Below are 22,771 nucleotides of genomic sequence, written 5' to 3' on the forward strand. Positions count from 1 at the left end.
AGAACATTGTTCCATTGTCGTGAGGCCCAACGACGGTGAACACGGGTCCAGTTACGCCGATTATTACGGTGACGTCGCAACAAATTTGGTCCAGTGTAGGGACGCCGCGCTTTCAATTGGTAGGCCCTCAACCTGTTGCGGACTGTTTGGGGAGACACACGACGCCCAAACAATGTCCTTGTAGTCTCTACTGCGGTTACGAATCGATTGCGCAAGTGTATCAATCGTATACGACGGTCATCCCTGGCGGTCGTTTTACGGGGTCGGCTGCTTCGTGGACGATCGGATGTTGACCCAGTTTGGTTTACACGACTTACCAACTGGCAAATTGTCTTAACACTGCAACCAAAATGCCGTGCAACTCGACGGCGTGACTCCCCAACCTGGATCATGCCTACAGCCCTTTCTTTCTGTACTTATGTCAGCCGGGCCTTAATGATAAAGTTGATAGATAGCAAGATTCGGTGATTTCTACGTCCTAAGGAACTAAGGAACAGTTGTCACTTTGAATGTTTATGAAATTCAAGCGAAGATACAAGTTAGTCGCAGAAAACCTCGTGCAGCTCTTTCGCTAATACAGACTTTCACGATTGAATGATTTTGGTAACCCCCTTGGATTTTGTAATGTAAAACATTAACATTTTCTAATATTGCACAAACGTCATTTTGTTTTCACTCATTTACAGGTATTCGCAAAGGAAACGTTAACCTGATTAGATAATTTTTGTTTTCCTATACATGTATCGGGGGAATTTTCCGTTTGGGACTCCATAATTAGTCTCATCTCGTGTGTGTGTATGTGTGTGTGTGTGTGTGTGTGTGTGTGTGTGTGTGTGTGTGTGTGTGTGTGTGTGTGTAGCAGATACACTGCTGAGCTGATATAATCACAAGTGGGTTAAAACATGCCGACACATCAACACGGCCGTGTAAAAAAGGTTGTCTGTGAAGCAATTGACAAGGTAGCCTCAGAACTGAACGACATCGGTCAGGAATTGTGGAAGAACCCCGAGTTAAACTTCAATGAGCACCGTGCTCTCACCATATTGACAGATTTCCTGGAGAATCAAGGATTTACAGTTGAAATGAAATATCAACTCGAAACAGCATTCGGAGCCACATTCAGTGCCTTCCAATACAAATAACATTGTTACAACGACAAACATGTTTCATGGTCACGTGGTCTATCAAATCTGAAAATTATCTTCAAAGACATTGATGTTTGCTAGGCAGTTGATGAATTACGTGGTTTCAGTATTTTGAATTATAAGTTTTGTAACGGTTCAACATAAAATCTTAGAACACATGAAACATTTGTATTACTCAGTTTATTGATGGTTAGTATGTAGCTCGTGTAAAACAGCATTTATGCTTCCTTCATCCTTTTACATTGTTGAAGCTGTCGCTGAAAGTCTTGCCAAAAGTTGACTAACTAACCTACAACACCTGCCGTTCACGGCACATCGTAGTCTATATATAAATCCGTCTTTCACGATGGAAAATAAGTTCTGTCTTTGAAATGTTTCACAGACAGAACGTACCAGAAATGTTGCTATTGCTAGAAGTTAAAAACACGCGTCAATTCTGTATCGATGTATCAAATTAATTAAATGGAAAACCACAGATACATTTGCTTCGGCAGATAATTCTAAAATATACATTAAATCGTATATTGACATTAATACATTATCTATGTGCATTATAAGTTTTTAATGGGGCTTCGTATATAAACACACTCGTAATTATATGTACAAAAGACAACATCTGGTGACATATGAGGGAAGAGAGTTAGTTCACGACAACATGGCCGAGTTAAAGACGGTTGCTTGTGAAGCAATAGACAAGATAACTTCGGACCTCAACGACATCAGTCAGGAATTGTGGAAAAATCCAGAGTTAAACTTCAAGGAACACCATGCCCATACCATATTGACTAACTTCATGGAGAAGCAAGGCTTTCATGTAGACAGGAATTACAAACTTGACACAGCCTTTCGTGCTACATTTGGTGACGATAGAACAGGTCCGCATGTGGCGATGTTATGCGAGTACGACGCACTGCCAGAGATTGGTCATGCTTGTGGACACAACCTGATAGCTGAACTAGGTGTGGCGGCCGGTGTCGGGATCAAGGCCGCCATGGAAGCATCCGGGAAACCTATTGGCAAGGTAGAGATCCAGAAATTCTTAAAACAGACATGATATATAATAATCAGACTGCATTTTTGACAATCACAGGGATATTGACTGAAATCAACATATTAAGAAGCCAAGAAACATGAAATGCCATGAGTTGAATATGCTGAAATATATCACAGACATTGCAATATCATTTCAGAAGGGAAAATATCTGATTTTAGGAATCCGAGAAATTATCCTTTCATTATGTACAATCTTAGTATTTAAACACGTGTAAATTGCTAATACAAAATTAATGAAACTTCCTTACACTTTAGGGGTAGGTCGTTTTTAAATACTTTATGACTGACGTATTTGTGATACGTGACCGCTAGTAACCTTGGCCGTGATCTTAAACACTACTCTGTGTTTGCTCTGTAAACAGAGGTCTAAAAGTACAAAGTGACGTGCCGAATATCCGAGACGGACATCCCTTTTGTAAAGTATATTACGATAAAAGATTCACGGTGAAGTAGTCTGAAATGTATGTCTCTTTCTCAAGTTACAAACAAGAAATAGTGTTATGTGAAATAGCTTTGCGTTCGATAATTGAATAAACTATACCATTTGGAACAAGTGTCTAATTTTGTATTGCAACATATTTTGTAATCGATGGTTTTGTGTGTGGTTTTACAACGGTGCTGTGCAATAGTTAACTAGGAATTATCCATCTCTCAGAACTGTAAAATTTATTTTCAATTATTTTGATAGATTTCTTGGTTTTCTATACTTTGATCCTACTTCATATTCGACGAATTTCTTGAAATCATCACTAACTTGTGACTATGAATTGTCGTTTTGTATATAAACGTATACCAATGGTTTCTTAATTTGCTTTCACAATTCAGTGACGTACACAATGCCGTTGTTGGCATTTGATTCAAAACTTAATCAGTGTTTTTGGCATTTTCTACTAAATAAGATGGTGTTTGTGTGATAGACTTGATAAAATAATGAACTACTTTAACTGACCTACCTCCGCAATATGAATTCCAACTTTATAAGGTAAAATGGAATATCTGTCGTTAGAACTTCATGAACTAGTAATACACAAACTGTGCTAAAGACGCATATGTGAATAGCACCATTTACATTTAATACAACTTTAGAATAAGTAGAGCCAAACAATGTATTAAACTGCACCACACAGGTCTAGCCCTGTAATTCAGTAAATTACGAAACTGTCATATGCCTGTTAAGTTTAGAACATCCAGTATATAGTGGTTATCAAATAGTGTCTTCTAATATATATTTCACAAGTTTGTCAAATATTTCAGTATCATTTACGAGTGAAAGATATAGATAAATATCAGACATGCGGAAAATATGAAAAATTTAAAACATTAAAAGTATGCTAAAACGAAAATAAATTTCAATGTAAATTTATTTTCATATTCATATTGAAAATGTTAATTATCCAACGCCGCTGAAGGCAACCTGCAGCTGACACTGTTGATGGCATGAATCCTCTTGAAATATCTAACCTGTTAGCTCCACATTCATGACGGAGATTGGGTTTGATGTTTAATAAGGTAATTTGTGTTGCATTGTTTGTTGACTTTGATTGAAGTGATAGTGTACCATGTATTGTCACTAGTTAACAACCCATTCAGGTTTCTGGTTTTGTGATTGTTTTAGTACTTTATGATTTGTTAGTTTATTAAGACGATTTGTGTTCTTTATTTTCATTGGCGTAAGTCTGCAAAAGTGTTGATTTTCACTAATAAAAACCTTTTTTTTCAATAAGATACACCTCTATATTTCACTGGCAAAAATGTGATAAAATGGTATATTCTGATCTGTGCCAGTATCTATAGAATAACATTCCTAGACAAGTAATTGATATATTCTAAGAAAACGATTTAGATAGTATTGAACATGAACATTTATATGGACTATTCAGTATTTCTATTTACTTATATTTGTAGATGAAGATTCCCTTGTATATTCATCTTAAATTTTGTTTATATATTTGTTGGTTTATTATCAATGCTTCCTTAACAAAGTCTTTATTGTCGAGTTAATAGATATGAAATAAGCCATATTTAATATATACCCAGAACATTTCTTTTTTTACCTTTTAATATCTCTCTTTCTTTTTTCGCAGAAATTTGTGAAGAAGCAAGTTTTCGTCTGAGATTGTTATCATGTCAGCTATGCGGAAAAAAATAAGTTTACAATTTTTGTACAGAAGCCATGTAATGGGACATTAAGTCCGTCCATCTTAGCGTTGTTTACTCTTATCATTATAGGACGGAGCGTTTTTCTTAATTCAAGAAATAGCAAAATTTTAAATGGTATTTAAGGGAAGGGAAATTAAGATTTTTTCAAAATTATGAAATATTCTTCTTTTAAGAATCTTTTTTTCTCTGTAGCTGACAGTTCTCGGAACTCCAGCAGAAGAAGGAGGAGGAGGAAAAGTCATCTTAATAAATAAGCATGCTTTTGACAATATTGATGTTGTGATGATGTCACATCCGGGTCCATATGATAGTGTGAGAGCAAGAATGATGGCTATTAACAGGTTTGAGAATGATAATTATTATCAAAAGAAAAAAGACTATCGCTTGGCAGCATACATGGGATCCTAAACACATTGCCCTTTCACTAACAATGACAATTAGGTATAAGAAGTATGTGTTTAAAGTAAAACATTTTATTTGAGGGCATATCCGACATATCATCCGATATAATTAGAACGTAATCGGAAATATAACTCTGGGCCTATATACACTCAATGATTAACTTTACCAATCTTTCGTACCGACTTTATCTTTAACCTCTTAATATCTTATAACATGTGTCATTTTCTTTGTTTCCAGGGTTACAGTCACGTATAAGGGCAAAGCCAGTCACGCCGCTGCCTTCCCTTGGGAAGGTGTCAACGCACTGGACGCGGCAGTCACGTGCTACCAGACAGTGTCCTGTATGCGCCAACAGATGAAGCCGACATGGAGAGTTCACGGTAATAAAGACACCTTGTGTCATTTCATTTGCTGTACATGTTCATCTCGTATAACTTATTGGCCGTGGACTTATTACAGTTTGGCAGTATGGAATATGTCAATATGTTAGTTATGATGGAGTGTTCTAATGCCGCTCGTTCCGATTCAGATCTACTAATTTAATGACTCTTAATGTATATGACTATTTATGTATACAGTCATTATTTAGATCACTATCGTCAGATGGTGGGCTACTAAAATCGCCAAATTTCAAGAGTCAAACAAACATGATCTACATCAAGATATGAACTCTTAATATATGGTTGATGATATATTGATATAAATAAATATATGTATATATATACATCATATTTGGGTTTTACACCAACATCTGGGTGCGGGGTATAATGCTTCGCTGTGCGATTCTTTGTTTCGATTTTCCTCAAATTTCATACGTAGAATTCCCTCAGTTCCTACTTGTACTTGTGCCCGTTTGGTATAAGGACTGAGCAGAAAATATAATATCATATGGATAAAAGAATTCTTACGAAATCTGTTATTGCTATTTCTTGAAAAGATTGGATGGATCATTCTCAAATTTCATAAGTAGGCTCTCTTTTGTCCCTAATTGTGTCTGTTGTAGTAACGGAGTGATCAGAACAACAAAATTGCTGACAAGAGGCCCTCTTGGATTTTGCCTAATAAAGTTTGATATCGCTGAACTTTGAGATGTACTGGATAGATTTATCTCGAATTTCATATGTAGGTTCCCCTAGTTGTGCGCGTTTGGGTAATGAAATGGCCAGAATAATAGAGAGAAATTGGACGACAAGCAGTCATCTTAGGTGTCAACAATGAAACCTCGTTAATACTATTTCTCTAGAGGAATGCTCCAATTTCATATGATTAAGAGAAAAACTAGAAGAGAGAAGAGGTAATAAGGGAAATGTCCAACTTTTAAAGGTGCTTCTTGTAATAACTTTCAAGTCACGTTTCTATAATTGGAAGTCCTAGACTAGATACGAAAGGAAAATGTTCAACTTTTAAAGGTAAATCTTGTAATAACTTTCAGGTTACGTTTCTATAAATGCAAGCCCAAGACTAGTTAGTAGGTCAACAATTTTATGTTTCCTTAACATTGTAAGTAATTTTAACCATATTTGGCTGAAAACTATTTAAATTCAACAGCGAGCTGTGTATTCTTGGTGACTTTGTATGATACACGACGATTGTTTTCGTCTATACAGGAATAATAAAAAAAGGTGGCGTGAAACCAAATATCATACCGGAAGAAGCTGTTCTAGAATACAACATACGGGCACCAACCATGGCGGAGCTATATGTGCTCCAGGAGAAGGTCGAGCGTTGCTTTGAAAGTGCAGCAATAGCAACAGGATGCAAGGTAGTGCATAATGTTATAATCAGTTCGTAAGCCTTGACTTTGCCAAATTATTAGCAGTGCCTTAAAATGGTAATTTTGTGTTAAAAAACACGCTATTTCTGCCGATATTACAACCGCCATCAGAGTATTTACGGAAACGGGAATTAAAAGCGAAACTAAATTGACCATTGATACTATTTACAAAGAACCATAACTCTTTTCAAACAGAAAAGTAGTTTCAATATCAAATTTGAGAATAGTTGTTAATTTCAAATGCACTTTGTTTTAAATTTTAAATTATGTTTAACATTTTGCAGGAATTTGAAGTATAGTGCTAAGACCTTTTTATTCAAACAGTGGACAGGTAACATGTATTAAGCGTATACTACTTAACTTCATATTATTTTCTTCAGTTGAGGACAGTTTTTGGGGGAAAGTTATATTCATAAATCTTCGGAGGTTATCCTTTTATTCCGAGGACTACCAATCAAAATTGCACTTGTAGATTACCGACCTTCCTAGAGATATTACCCGTTTTACTAGCGCACATTGACCAACTTATAACTAGCGATCATGGCCATGACTAAATTGATAACCCCAATATTTGAATGCATGTAAACCTGCTCATTAAACAAGACGTAGTACGGTTAGCTTGTAATTAGAAAAAAAATTGATGAAGTAAACCGATTAATCCGAAGTAAACGACTGAAGCGACTTTACAACAACAACAGCTGATCTGAGTTGCACCGTGATGTTGTAGAAGGTTTACTTCCGAGAAAAGGGGTATGGAATTCCAATCCCAGTCGTCATTTTGATGGCACTACCGCAAATATGTGGGTCAATATAGTAAAGCTTCTAAAGGATTGTGATTTTCGATAGATGATTTGCTATTGAAACCACAAGAAAATAAATAACTCTTTTACCTTAAGTAGCAAGCTACGTGCCGCAATATTTATATATTTGTTCACGTGTACTGTAGAGTAAACAGTCGATAAATTTACGTTGCCGTAGCTATATTTTTTTAAACAAAGAACAGTGCGGCGGCTCTTGTTCATACAAACACAAACAACTGTTGAATATATGATGAAAGATATAGAATCTAAAACCAAAAGCAAGTACTTGTTGCAACACTGACATAAAACAAATGTATCTGAATGTAATTACCAACCGATACCTGTGAAATTCGTGGTCTTTAGTCTGTATATCAATGATATATTAAAATGGAATCAAATTAAAACACAGATTTTAAGCATATACATTAAATGCATAAGCATATATAGATATATTTTACCGTTTAGTTTCTAAGGATACAAATGATATATAAAATATTCAACATTTCTATATTGAAGAACCACTGTAATGTAATTCACATTAGTGAATAACGATTTTTCTAGTGTAACACAATAAACAAAATCATTTATATATAAGAATGCAAAATAGCATATACAACTCGCCTCATAAATCAGTGATCGATCTTGGCGACATATGCACGTCAGCGTAAGATCTCCAACATCCTTCCTGAATAATCTACAAAGTGGTTGCAAGCTTCCCCACTATCGGTTACCATAAGTCAGAGTAGGTGGACATGAAATAATTTAAAATCAAAGCTTCATATGAATCATATTTTATACAGTTCTAGTACAGCATGCGTCGAATGTATAAGTTTGAGTCTATTGATGAATACACATGCTTGAATGTGATCAGAACAAGAAGTATTTTGGAGACGAATAAATAACTGAAAGAAATATATCTAAGTAATCCAGACAACCAGTATTTCAACGTCAAAGAAATTAATTGATGTTATGGTGGATTTCTAGAATACCCTTTTACAACAGGTCGAGTACAAATATTCTGAGGTGCCTTATCTAAACTTCATCAGCAATGAAGCACTGGCGTCATCGTGTCGAATGTATAAGTTTGAGTCTATTGATAAATACACATGCTTTAATGTGATCAGAACAAGACGTATTTTGGAGACGAATGAGTAACTGAAAGAAATGCATTCAAGTAAGCAAGAAAACCAGTATTTCAACGTCTTAGAAATTAATTGATGTTATGGTGGATTTCTAGATTACCCTTTCCCAACAGGCTGAGTACAAATATTCCGAGGTGCCTTATCTGAACTTCATCAGCAATGAAGCACTGGCGTCATCGTTCGAGACAAACGCAAACTCACTGGGACTAGATTTCAAGACACATGAGCCGCCAACAGGCGACGCTGCTCTGGCATCCTCGGATATTGGAAATGTGTCGTATCATGTACCCACCATCCATCCCGGCTTTTACATCGGAACAGACGAAACTAACCACACCAAAGGCTTTGCCAGTGCTGCAGGTGAAGTTGTAATTTTGAAGTGGCAGCTGTTCTTTCAAAACAAAAATATTTTCAAAAGTTATTTCCAAAACCATGAAATTGATGTTTTAGAACTGTGCTGTTTTCGTTTCGATAAATTTCCTGTAGACAAAGTACTAATTAAGCCAATATGCTGTTACAACTTTACCGTTTGCCTCATAAAATGCATACTGGATTCCATGTCATTGCCTGACATTGTTCAGAATTTTGATTTTCAATATTTTGTCTTTTTACCTTGAAGGTGCCCCAACCGCCCAGCCGTACACTGTACTACAAGGGAAGGCAATGGCGATGACAGCCATTGACATATATACAAACAAAGATCTTTTACATAAAATCAAAACTGAATTCGACGACAAACCACAGAGAAAGAATTGAAAGCCAACACTTATGGGATAATGGAGATATACACGTATCAATGATAATATAATAAGGTTTTGATAACGTGATCAAAGTTCTGTATTTAACTGATTATAATCTTTTAAAAACATTTTAGGGAATAAAAATGTTTAAGAAATGTAATTAGATTGATTAGATGGGATCTTATGCTATGTTGTTGATATCAATCCTACATTTTTTGTAAATAAATCTGAATTATTCACAGAGAATACACTTTATATTTTCAGTTTTGTGAGATTCATAATCGCTCAGTGTCACAAAATGCATTATATAAACCACATGTTTATTGTATTTAAGATGAGTATGTCATTCAACATAAATTTTTTATTTCTTTGAGACATTATTGGTATTGGTGGGTTGAAGTCTCCAAGGGATTGTATCTTACAATTTCTTTATTCCCCCCTAGGATGGAATATACGCTATTGTATCGACTATTATACGATTTGGAAATTATGGAAATTAGAACGAATCAAATAACAAATTATTCTTTTATTTTTTTTTCTAGATTGATCTCATATTTTTTGTTGTCCTAAGTAATAGTATTAACAGTCAGTTTTATGTGTTAAGCGTAGATTTGATACCTCCACAGTTGTTTTTCCAAACGAAAGTAGATTAGAGAGTAGTGAAAATCAAATCAACAATGTTATAATGGTATTGAAGAGAGTCAACGTGGCATCTGCGTGTAAATTTCGGCCTGTATCAGTTGACGGAGCACTCTTCTTTGGCTCAGCAGGTGAGGGGTATGGATTGTCATGCCAGAGACCCAGGTTGCATTATTGTCAGAGCACCTGTCAGGAATAAGACTTCTCGTGTTCTATGAAAATAGCATAGAATATGGGTTCATAACGAATAACTAAGATTCATAACATAGACATCATTTTTGTCATCTCTCGAACAACACGTAAAACCTTGATTTGTAGAAAACATGGTCGACCAAACAAGGTAGATATGTCATACATATATGCACTGGCGCATAACACAATGACATTTTATTTCAGAATATTTTATTGTCTTGATGTTGATGACAAATGGAATTGGGCAACAGGCAGAGCCTATGAAAGCCCTCTCCGTACAATTTAAACAAGTACACTGACACATCAATCAAAATTAAAGATATTAAATAATAATGATAGCATTCCAGGAATAAGAATTTAGAATATAGATTCATATGAATAATAATTATCTAACAGAAATGTAAGGCAAGCATTACCATCATTTATATTATAGTGTTAGAGAGTAGTAAGATTAGATAGGTAATATAATTATATATAACAAGATGGAGTCAAAGTTTGTCGATTGATCTCGGCACAGGCTGCAGGTTCAAACAGTTCATATACCCACAATCCTGATCCGAGTCCGTAAAAATTGACAGGAGGACTAAACTTAAGATAACAGATTCAAATTCAAAATTGAAAAAATGTATATATAAGTTTACTAAGGCTAAAACCGGCGACCGGTATCAATTATGAATTTCTGAACCAAATCAAGAATAGATTTATTTATATTTGCATCAAGTGTATGAGATCCTTTAAGAAATGTATCAGTGGTAAGAGGTATAGAATCACTAAGAGTAGAAAGAGAATTAAGAAGGAGTTGTCTTTGGATAGTAAAGAAGGGACAATGGAAAAGAAGTGAATAGGATCTTCAACTGGGTGGCTACAAGTACAGGCAGGGTTGCCATTAAGGTGGGAATCAAATAAGTCAGAATTCAAGTTACTTGCAGAGTTTCTTAGTTGACACAAGATTATGTTTGCCTTTCTGTTACCGTATCATTTAAAAGTATCAGTGCATTGTAAAAGAGGATTGATAACAGGCTGTGACAAAAATGGGTTTTTTTTATTGCATAAATGGATATCAATGAGGGAAACAGACAGGATGGGTCGTTCCATTCAGTCATGAGTTTTGGAAAGAAACTAGTGCTATATTGACGAGTTCTTGCAAGGGGCACATCAAACAACCTATTGTGTCGAAGAGGATAATCAGCAGTATTATTGTTGATAAAAGGCTGGATAGAATCAGTTACATGAGGAGGGCATCTGTTATCTAAAATCTTTTAAAAATGGTTATTTTGATGTAGGTGTCTTCGTTTAGCTTATGGTATTAATCTAGACTCATTATAAAGGATAGCATGACTGGTGCCCCGTCTCAGGCCAGTAATAATATGTATTGCCTCTAATTGAACTGATTCTAAGATGTTGCATTCCCTTTCTGTGTTAGACCAAACAATATCAGCATATTCTAAAATAGGACAAATAAATGTAATACATATTAATTCAAGTGACTTTCTGTCAATTTTTTACTTCAACATTCTAAGAATATTTATTCGTTTATCAGCTTTCTCGTACATAAAGCTTATGTGGTTGGACCAATTAGCATGACTTAAAAATTAGGCCCAGGTGCTTATGAAAGGTAACATTTTTAATAACTGAGTTATTAAAATACAGGTTTGGATGCAACATTTCAGAATCTATTCGCCTAGAAAAGAGTAGGGATTCAGTCTTATCTGGATTAGAAAATAATACCCCACCTATTGGCACATCTAAATTTTTTTTGGAGATCATCATTTAGTATATCAGCCGCATCTTGCCTGTAACCATCAATTAGGCCATATAAAGATATCTCATAAGCAAATAATGGCACATTAGATAGTAAATCATCACCAATATCATTAATATATAGCAAGAACAGATAAGGACCAAGAACTGAACCTTGTGAGACCCCAGCCTGTAATGTTTTCCAATTGGACTTGTACCCATCTAGGACCACTCTCTGTCTCCTGTCAGATAAATAAGATGAAAACCACTTTAATATGTTATTACTAATACCATATTTTTTTCAATTTGTATATTAACCCATCATGCCACACTCTATCAAACGCTTTCCTAATATTACAAAATATCATTCTTGCTTCTTTACCTTTATCCAAATGTTTAATAATTTCATCATATATAATTAAAAGTTGATTAACAGTAGAATCTTTTGGTAAAAAACCTAGTTCTAGAGTTAATATTGTATCTTGAAAGATAGTTATACAAATATTTGAAAACAATTTTCTCAAGAATTTTATTGAAGATTGGAGTAACAGAGATGGGCCTATAGTTGGAGCGGTCACTTTTTCCTCCTTTTCCTTTATATACAGGTGTTTTTATTATGGGTATTTTTCCAGAACTTTGGGAGGGATGGAATCAGAGCCTACAGGTTTGTTAGTATTTAGAAGCTGAAGTTGGTCAATAATGTCCTGTTCAGTTATGTCGATAGAAGAGAAGATATTAATTGTTGGGGGATAATCAGGTGGTAAATCATCAGCATCTTGTCTGTCACTGAAATAGATGTGATGTAATCATTGAAAGATTCAGCTTTATCTAGAGGGTCATCATTAATTTTCAGGGGAGAGTCAGCATCGCTTTTATTTTGAAGATTCATTACTGATTTAGCAATTCGCCACCATTTTCCAGGAGGAATAGTTTTATCAATAAGAGAAGATTGTAATTTAGATAGATGTATATTTTAGCCTCTCGGATTAAGGTATTTACATGGTTTTGAATAGTTTTAAGTTTATTCCAGGAGGCTTACGAATTCTGTTGTTTAGCTTTAGAATGCTGACAATTTCTCTGTCTTATTTTCAGTCTTAATTTCATTAGTCATCCATATTTTGTCATTAGGTCTAATAGTTACAGTCTTGTTAGGTACAAATTGGTCAATAGCAGAATTTTGTTAGATAGAATATAATTCATTTCATCAATATCACCTACTAATTGAATTCCAATATCACCTACTAATTGAATTCCAGTCAATAGAACTAAGAAATTCATTTGCTCCGTCAAATTAGTATTTTGGAAATATAAAAGGTTTTCTTTTTTATAAGCAAGTTTCTTAAAAGACTCGAAGTTTAAGTTAGCAGTAATTGGGGAGTGGTCACTACAAGATGGGGGTAGCACAGATGTATTAGTAACAAAGTTAACATTATTAGTAATAAGAATATCAAATGAAGTTGAAGAATGAGGAGTAATCCTGGTAAGTTCAGTAACAGTATTTTGTATTCCATATTTCAATAAGAGTCTATAAAAATGAGAGTTTGGACTAAGGTTTAGCATATCTTGATTAATATCTCCAACCAGAATTACTTCTCTTTGTAAATCAAACACATCATTCAAATTATTTTCAAGTGTTTGCCAGTAATTAACAAGAGAATTTGGAGATCTGTAGATACAACCAATTAAAGTAGGCTTATTATGAGTGGATACCTCAACCCAAAGTAATTCTGATTCATCAGACTTAAGATCAGTTCTTCGCTTGATATTAAGATTGATTTTAGAGTAGATAAGAACACCACCATCACCACAGTTATTTCGATCTTTTCTGAAGAGATTACCATAGTTTTCAAGTGATATATCATTGTCAGGAATAGAATCATTGAGATGAGTTTCACTAACGCATAAAATATTATAGTCAGAGAATTCTGCATCAAGACGATGGGTCTTGTTTCTCAATGAACATACGTTTATGTGACAAATAGAATATTTTGAAAGATAGAGCTAGTATTATTATCAGGACAAGGGTTATGGTGAATATCGCCACATAATATTAATAAAATATATATCAGCAATAAATACTCAGTGTTTAATGAACATAATGTCAGAGAATCATAAATAATACCGAAATGATTTACCAAGTTACTCAATACTCCACTGGTACAGGAAGGCTCAATACATTTAACCATTGTCAAAAATCAGAAGAAATGCACTAAAATGATATATTATCAACGTAGAGCATCGAGTGACATGGAGATACCAATTGTAAAGATGATAATGCGTTTGTAAATATCTAACAGGTGATGGACATGTATATCTGCTTATATACATAGAAAAAAAGAGTACAAATGGAAATAGAACAACATAGGATGAAAAACTATCAAGATAAGTAGCATCCCAGGTCCATGTGGGGAAATCTGGTCATGGTATAAAATAATCATAACGTATAAATGGAAGAATATATTCCATCAAACATCCAGGTGATTGAGAATGTAACCGGAAGCTGTGGGTGCTTACCATTAGATAGGCTACGAGCGGTTAATAATAGAGGGGTTGAATTCACTAGAAATATTGTCCATTGACACAATGACATAATATAATCATGTCATCTTTATTTCTTCGTGCAAAGCTTGCTTCCCTGTGTCAATTATTCTGTTCACTGAGGTGTCATCTTTTATTTCATTATCTGTTAAATCCATAATGGGCACTGGATATCGACGAACCGAGATTTGTTTAACTTTTAAGAATACAACACCATAACATGCTTAAGTACTTTATAATAGATGTACTGAGGTTAACAATTATTATTTCAGGTGGGGTTCGCACGGCAATATATACACAATGCACGGATGGCTGTTACCAGGCGCGAGTCTTTACATTAATTACTTTCATATTTTATGTATGGAAGAACTCCATTACCAAATCATGTTTAATATCAAATTCAAAATCAATCAAAATAACTATTTTCTTTGCTCTGCTTGATGTTTTCTGTCAACACCATGCGTCACCACTGTACACATTGACGTGATATATTATGTAAAGTTGACCAAAAAACTATATCATACAAAATTAACAATAGCGGTCTTTATATCGTAAATGCATTGTCTTCCCAAGATATATGATGTTTTTTAATTTTTTTTATAAACAGGTATCTCTGATATTAGAATAACTTTTAAAAAGTTTAACTTAGAAGTGTTCCTGATTAGATAACTTTTGTTTTCCTATACATGTATCGGGGGAATTGTCCGCTTGGGACTCCATACTTAGTTCCACCTCGTGTGTGTGTAGTAAACATACAGCTGAGCTGATATAATCGCAAGTGGGTTAAAACACGTCGACACATCAACATGGCCGAGTTAAAGAAGGTTGCCTGTGAAGCAATTGACAAGGTATCCTCGGAACTAAACGACATCAGTCAAGAATTGTGGAAGAACCCCGAGTTAAACTTCAACGAGCACCATGCTCACACCATATTGACGGATTTCCTGGAGAATCAAGGATTTACAGTTGATAGGAAGTATAAACTCGACACAGCTTTCCGAGCCACATTCGGTGACGAGAGTGCAGGTCCGCATGTGGCTGTATTGTGTGAGTATGATGCACTTCCAGAGATTGGTCATGCCTGCGGGCACAACCTGATAGCTGAACTAGGCGTGGCGGCCGGTGTCGGGATCAAGACCGCCATGGAAGCATCCGAGCAACCCATTGGCAAGGTATAGTTGATCTTTTTTACAAAGTAGTTTATTCTCAAGCGTGTATTGATTTACATCGATAATATGTCCTTAACAACATCAAATGATTGGTATTCTATTCGAAAGTAGGATTTTTGTTTTACAATTCTATACTTGGTATAAGCTTTTGACTTGACACGCTTGTGAACATCATTTGAACACGCACTGATTATAGCTACGTTGTCAGCAGTGAAATATCCCTACATTGGCCCGTTGCACACCATACCTGACCTGAACGCTCTATATTCGTTCCGAATTGATGTTCCACTTGCTTGTGTGTTATCAATGTTACAAAAGCATTATATTGCTGTTCTATCAATAACTATGAACATAAAAATCACGTAATCACAATATCCGGGAAAAATATTAGTAACACCGACCACAGAAACAAATACACGCCGAATCGAATATGTATAATTACATGAAACAAGCAAGTATAGCAGTAACTTATCCATATATCACATGTTAAATCAGCACACGGATATTAGGCCCAGATCGATTAACAATTTATCACCAACGAAGACATCAGATAGATACTGATATCTATAGTTTTCAATCTTTTCTCAAAGTAAATAAATCTAGATTCATCGCCAGAACATTTGGAAAATCATCCTCGCGAATGAGACTGATAGATCTGCATGAGGATACCAAGTCTCATGCGAGTATTTTTCAATATTTGCAATAAATGTCAAAGACATTTGACGAGGTATCAGTGTTATATCAGAAAAAATAACAGATAATTTGCATATCAGTCATGTGGGTTTACTCTATTTTCCTTTTGAAGGAAATATATAACCTATGAAGCACATGAATGACGTTTTTTTAAATCAAGTCTTGTTACTAATTAAATTGTAACCAACGTCGTACTTACCTTTAGTAGTGATTGGAAATCAATACCAATTAACGACTATCGAATGTTATTGTGACCGAACATGTTGTTGGAGTATGCCAATGTTAACTTATAGACTTTACCTTTAAATTGTAATATAAATTTGATAATCTAATAAAAGATCTGTGATAATAGATTATCTTAAGAAGAGTATAAATATGTTCTGTGAAAACCTATGTCATGTAAACATGATAGCATAAAATAAATGAATAATTTTTAGAATTATAAGTTTTATATCTTACATCCTTATCTAATATCATGTTGATAACTCCAGTAGAACAACCCTAAGTTTATTTTATTTACTAGTTGAGTGTATTGGGTACACCAGCGGAGGAAGGCGGCAATGGAAAGGGACATCTTCTAAAAAGTGGTACATTCAGCGATTATGACGTCGCGATGATGTCACATCCGTTTAAATGTGATGGTGTTCGGCCAGGGAATATGTTAATTTCAGTAGATATGTATGTTAATTACCTGACATTATCATTGTTACGCGGAAACAAACTCACATAAATTCCTCTCACTGATCACACGTTTTAGATGTCAACTGTCATGTTTACGTGGGTACTCGTGTTCAAATGTGAGGACTTCTTGATGTTGACAAGAACCGCTATCCCAGTAACACGCCGATTTGGATCAAACTGCGTTATAAATATTTATATTATAAAAAAATTGCTGATTACCATTATGATCTGAATTTGCGTTACACTTCCATGTTGAGAAACAGTTAATGTATAGTATGGCTGAAAGTTTCGTTGTCATTAATTCAGATCTCTTTGGAAGCTTTCGTAACTTCGCAACTCGGTCTTTCAAGCAGATGATAACTGCACGTTCAGAAGAACTTGTTCTGTCCATTCAATTATGGGTTATGAAGACAGTGCGTTTGCATGCCGGTGTCATGCTAAATTATTCTACTGATAAAGATTTTATATAACAAATACTGGGAAATCTAGAACATATAGCCTGATCTAATCGGAATAGTCTATACTGAATGTCCTCTATCACGCCGAACTATTCACATGGCGCTTATTGTTTTTAGTGGACACTAGTATTCTATCCGTTGAGGTTTGTTGATCTTTTGTACCTGCTGTAGCTGACGGTGTTAGGAACTCCAGCTGAAGAAGGTGGGGGTGGAAAAATCCTTCTCATCGACAAACACGGATTTGAGAATTTTGACGTCTCAATGATGTCACATCCGGTTCCTGGGGATATTCTGAAGCCACGAATGCTTGCTCGTCAGAGGTTTGCAAATAAAAAAATATATAGTTAAGAATATAAATCTAGAATATATCTTTAAAGCGCAAATTGTAGTTGAAAGAAAGTTCAAATTTTAGATTTCATCTCATCGGCTTCTGAAATAATCAGCATGTGATAAGTATGCAACCCTGTAACCACAGCTTTGCTGATCTCATCAGAAAATTCAGTTTGCATTTACAGTTGACATCTGCAACGTCTAATTTACCTTCCTATTCGTCCTGCAATTACAATATACATCTTAAAGAGCTTTTGACGCTGACTTTCTATTTCCAAACCTAGCATGTTTCCTATGTATCAGCTAAACACAGATCCAGTAATCATTTATAACAGAGATATTCTTGGCAGATAACGATAATGGGGACACCGGACGAGGAAAACAGAGGTGGTAAACTAGATTTGCTACAAAAAGGAGCATTTCAGAAATTTGACGTAGCTATGATGTCACATCCAGCGCCGAATGACTCTGTTCTTGCAAACATGCTGGCAGTGGATTGGTCAGTTTGATAAACAAACCCATTCATTGTTTCCATGGATGATATAGTGTTCATTTATGCACCTGTATTTATATATTTCACCATATATTCCTCATTACCCATTAAACACTCATTTAATAAAGTGAAAACATTACCTACTATAATCAGAGCATCCTACCTTATGTAATCAGTGTTAAAACTTTTTATCTTATTTCAACACTATGAATAAATAGATATATAGATATATCCCTTTGTATGATTGACGTGCTCATTTCATTTGCAAACATGTTTGACATCAAAATTGCATATTTAAGAGTTATGGTTTTTTTATAAGTCTTATAACATTATTTGTTTCCAGGGTAACAGTAACTTACAAGGGAAAGGCCAGTCACGCCGCTGCCTTTCCCTGGGAGGGGGTTAACGCACTGGACGCTGCAGTAACGTGCTATCAGACCGTGTCTTGTATGCGCCAGCAGATGAAACCGACATGGAGAGTCCATGGTGATTACTTAAATCTACCAGAAATTGACACTAAAAGTACCTTATTCCAAATGTGCCAACCGTTTTTATGAAGTAACGAAACACATATTTGAACGGTATAGGCAAGGTATCAGTTGTTATGCAATATTCTTAAGTGTATTTCATAAGCAACGACTTAGTATTTTCATAATATAATATAATAATCATTATAAGTTATTAATTTGTACTTTAGTCTTAGAATTAAATTACATACAAATGAAACTATCTATGGATGTATATTTTTTCCTGAAGGAATAATCACTAAAGGTGGACTGAGGCCAAATATTATACCAGAAGAAGCTGCTCTAGAATACTACATTCGGGCACCGAACAAGGCCGAGCTTCACATGCTAAGGGAAAAGATCATGAATTGTTTTGAAAGTGCAGCGACAGCTACAGGATGTAAGGTAGTTCGATATAGCTTTCATAATGTATACACTATATCTACCTGATTGTTATGAACTTATTGTGTATAGTTTGGCTTTTGACTGAATCGCAACTTCTGACATATTTGGTTAAATGTTGATGTGTATACAGGTCTAATTGCGTGAAGAAGGGTAGCTATAGAAAGGATTTCAGGTTCAATTCGGCATTACTATGACGTCATACATCCATCAAAGGGTCCTTATCCGTTATTGTTGGAAGATATGGAAGTATCCATCCATTGGTCTTATATGTAGTGTGAGTGTTCTCTTATTTGACCTTAGATGGTTGTCCTTGTGTGAGATGGAAGTATCCATCCATTTCAGTGTATTGGTATGATATATAAGTATGAGAATCCTATAGAAACATGCAGTATCAAATAATTCAAATCTAAAATAAATTTCGGATTAGAAAGCTGAATGTTTCTTCCCCTTCCAAAGTTCAACATGCTTACGAAATACTTACCCTGTATTATGATTAGCTTCATATTCTGTATCCTTGGAGAAAGGGAAACCGATTTTGTATAAAAGGTCTCGGCCACGTGGGTTTGGGCCCAATAGGGAAAATCTATCAACTCTTTGAAATCTGTCTTGTTCTTCAGTAATTGCACGATATTGTCCAAATTGTTATGAAGCATGCTTGGGTGAAGGGAAATCACTTTATATTAACGGTGGGTCTCGGTCCCCTGGGGCCAGATAGGCGGCGCCCAATAGGGAAAACTATCAATTTCTTAAAAACCTATCTTGTTCTTATATAGGAATGCCTGGACTCTGTCCCAATTTGGTGTGAGACATGCTTGAGAAAAGGAATAAATTTTGTATGAACACTGAGTTTCAGTCCATTGGTACCGGAGTACCGAGGCAAAACAATGGACAGAGAACAAATTCTTTTAATACATTATGTTGGAAATGAAGACATTCTTGATGAAGATAACTTGATTATTTACAAACCACTGCATCTAACCCCCTTTCAGAGGAAGGTCGAGTATATTACGGGGAAAAATACAAATACAAGTGTTTTAAGTACTTTTCCCTTAGTTAAAATAAACCAATTTCAGCAAACTTACTCAGTCGAGCGATACAGGCCATATGTGCCTCTTGTCGTTTGCTGTGGTTTTACAACTAAGAAATGAGTAGAAGAATTTTCAAAGATATCCGAATGTGAATTACTAATAAGCTAACACTAAGAAAATGAATACTAAACTTTGGCTGAAGCGAGATGTTAAACCAAGATGGATCCTGGAAACTATTTCTGGTATATTATGTCTCAGTATTGTTTAATATGTCGTGTATTTTATATTTACAAGTAGTTAATACATCCATTGATATTTTCTGTAATTGTATCCCTAAACAGGTGGAATACAACTTTTCAGAAATGCCATATTTGAATGTGATCAGCAACGAAGCTTTGGCTTCTTCATTCGAGGCAAATGCAAGGGAACTGGGGCTGGACTTTAAGGAACACGGTATGTCCACAGATAGCGCTCCATTGGGATCCACAGACATGGGCAACGTATCTTATGTTGTTCCCAGCATTCATCCCTTCTTCTACATAGGAACAGACGAGGTCAACCACACCAGAGGCTTTACGGAAGCTACAGGTATTGCTAAAATCCAATCCTGTTTAGTTCACTTTGTGATTTTTCTCTCCTTCAATTGTTTGCGTTTTTGCAACATGTAATACGGAATTCAAATGTATTCATGATGGCATTCTGCAAAGAAAACTTTAATTAAAAATCAATTGAAGAAAAATATACATAAATAAACAGGGTTCTTTTTCTTTCTTGCAAGGTGCCCCTGCCGCCCAACCGTACACCATACTACAAGGGAAGGCAATGGCAATGACAGCCATTGACGTTTTTACAAACAACGATCTTTTACACAGAATCAAAACTGAATTCGATAACGAACCACAAAGGAAAGCATAAAGACGAAACCCCCTGTGGATATGGACATTAAGAAGAAAAGTCCTTATATAACTGAACAGTTTTGAAAATATATCTAGTCAGATAGAATAAGGATGATTAAAATGATTAAAGATATTTAACAAGCGGTGATACACTTAGGAATTTGAAATTGATAGATAAGCGCTGGAAACAAACGTGCTATATTTTATGTAATGCAGAATCAACAATTCATCAACAGCTACATTTTTCAAATATGTGATTTTTTTTGTGATCGCAGGAAATAATTCGAAGTGCTTATAAGCCTGAATAATTTGATTGGTGCTTTAAGAGGTAATTTAAATAAAACATCTCCCAGTTTAAGTTCACTTTTTTGATAATGTGAAAGTATAAAAATGTTTTCTTTTTAAATATTACAAATATCTTGTGAATTGTATTTCAGAATGTTACAATTGTTGATATAAAACATAATAAATATACAAATAAAAACTAAAGAAAGAATTACAAACAATTTGTTTAGGATTTTTTTAAATTTCCAAAATCCATCTAAAATTACGCCATTTAGAATTCGAATTTATATGGATAACATGATTACGTAATACAGGAAAACAGTGTCAGAAATATCAGAGTTGTTCCGTTTACTTGGTCGGTTAGAGTTGTTCGGATACGAGGTTGGTTAGCCTTGGTGATATCGCGATGGTGTTCGATTACCGATCTGAATTAATGAAGTTATGTCTGACCACCAATGAGGATTTCTCTGAATAGACTATGCCATCCTGTATCAGGACTCCTTACATTCTCTGGAAACATCCTCCTGTATTAGTGTTTATTACATTCTGAAATAAGGGCCAACAAGATTGATTGCAATAATTTGATAATACATTCAACCAAATGGCTTTTAAAACCGATGATATGTTAGTACAAATGACACAAGCTAATTGAAATCCATTGCGTTTAGATGTGGTAGGAAACCATGTGGAACCATAGAAAACTGACTGTTCCTACCCGTGAGACTCTTGAAACTACCGACGGCTCACAGGTACATTTATGTTTTTGCTAAAGAAAAGATAAATATATACTCTTTTATCAACAGATAGTATAATTCACACGCACTTGCTAAGACCATCACAAATCACATGAGGGTCGCGTCTTCACTATTGGCAACTGAATCGTGTCGTAACTGTACAAAGTGGCCTGTTTTACTTCAGAATATGCGGCCGTGGATTATCAAACCAGCAAATTTTATCACCTCTGTGGGATGGAAAGATGTAAACCACAACCTTCGGGTTTAGAATTTCAACATGAAAATATCATTATTTAAACATAATCAAAATCCAAACTCAAATTCAACAAAACCAGTGCAAAATATGAACAAAAGAAAGATTTCCGCGTAGGCTCCAGAAGTAGCTCAAGTAGAGTACGACCAGGAGTTAAGGAAGATTAATCGTTTTCTCTGCTTCATTCGCAATATAAAACTTTATTAATCCAAATAGTGTCACGTTTGCAAATGAGAACAATGAATACCTCAACGAAACCAAAATTTAAACAAAGGAGCATCAAACACGTCAAGCTTCATAAAGAAACAATGAAATATAATATTTCTCAGTTAGATCACCTTGACCACCGTCAAACTTCCGATAATTTTCATCAACCTTCATATTATGAAACCTTATGATATGAGTTTTTCAGTCAATTTATCTCACGAAAATCGAGATAATAGGCTCTATGATTTCGAGCCCACTATGATCTGTAAACACCTACATGTGAAAAAATGCATGTTTTATCGAAGTTG

The 22,771-nt window shown here is 35.0% G+C and overlaps 2 protein-coding genes across 3 annotated transcripts; both read left to right on the forward strand.

Moving 5' to 3' along the window:
• Positions 1-1,800: 1,800 nt before the first annotated feature.
• On the forward strand, positions 1,801-9,232 carry LOC132548531 (xaa-Arg dipeptidase-like). The gene is made up of 6 exons (XM_060212398.1): positions 1,801-2,166; positions 4,551-4,699; positions 4,998-5,140; positions 6,368-6,522; positions 8,590-8,836; positions 9,096-9,232. Exons 1-6 carry the CDS (start codon positions 1,801-1,803, stop codon positions 9,230-9,232), a joined length of 1,197 nt encoding a protein of 398 aa, XP_060068381.1.
• Positions 9,233-15,115: 5,883 nt separating this feature from the next.
• Positions 15,116-21,462, forward strand: LOC132548500 (peptidase M20 domain-containing protein 2-like). 2 transcript variants are annotated; one of them, XM_060212366.1, is made up of 6 exons: positions 15,116-15,497; positions 18,007-18,155; positions 18,493-18,635; positions 18,906-19,060; positions 20,430-20,676; positions 20,867-21,462. In XM_060212366.1, exons 1-6 carry the CDS (start codon positions 15,132-15,134, stop codon positions 21,001-21,003), a joined length of 1,197 nt encoding a protein of 398 aa, XP_060068349.1. In that variant the 5' UTR covers positions 15,116-15,131; the 3' UTR covers positions 21,004-21,462. The 2 variants fall into 2 exon arrangements, with proteins under 2 accessions (XP_060068349.1, XP_060068348.1); XM_060212365.1 differs by lacking the exon at positions 18,007-18,155 and adding an exon at positions 17,498-17,646 and having other exon boundaries at positions 20,867-21,461.
• The last annotated feature ends 1,309 nt before the right edge of the window (positions 21,463-22,771 follow it).

The sequence above is a fragment of the Ylistrum balloti genome, unplaced genomic scaffold (genome assembly GCF_031769215.1).
Source record: "Ylistrum balloti isolate Yb309-2 unplaced genomic scaffold, AGI_CSIRO_Ybal_v1 Utg370016, whole genome shotgun sequence".
NCBI lineage: Eukaryota > Metazoa > Mollusca > Bivalvia > Pectinida > Pectinidae > Ylistrum > Ylistrum balloti.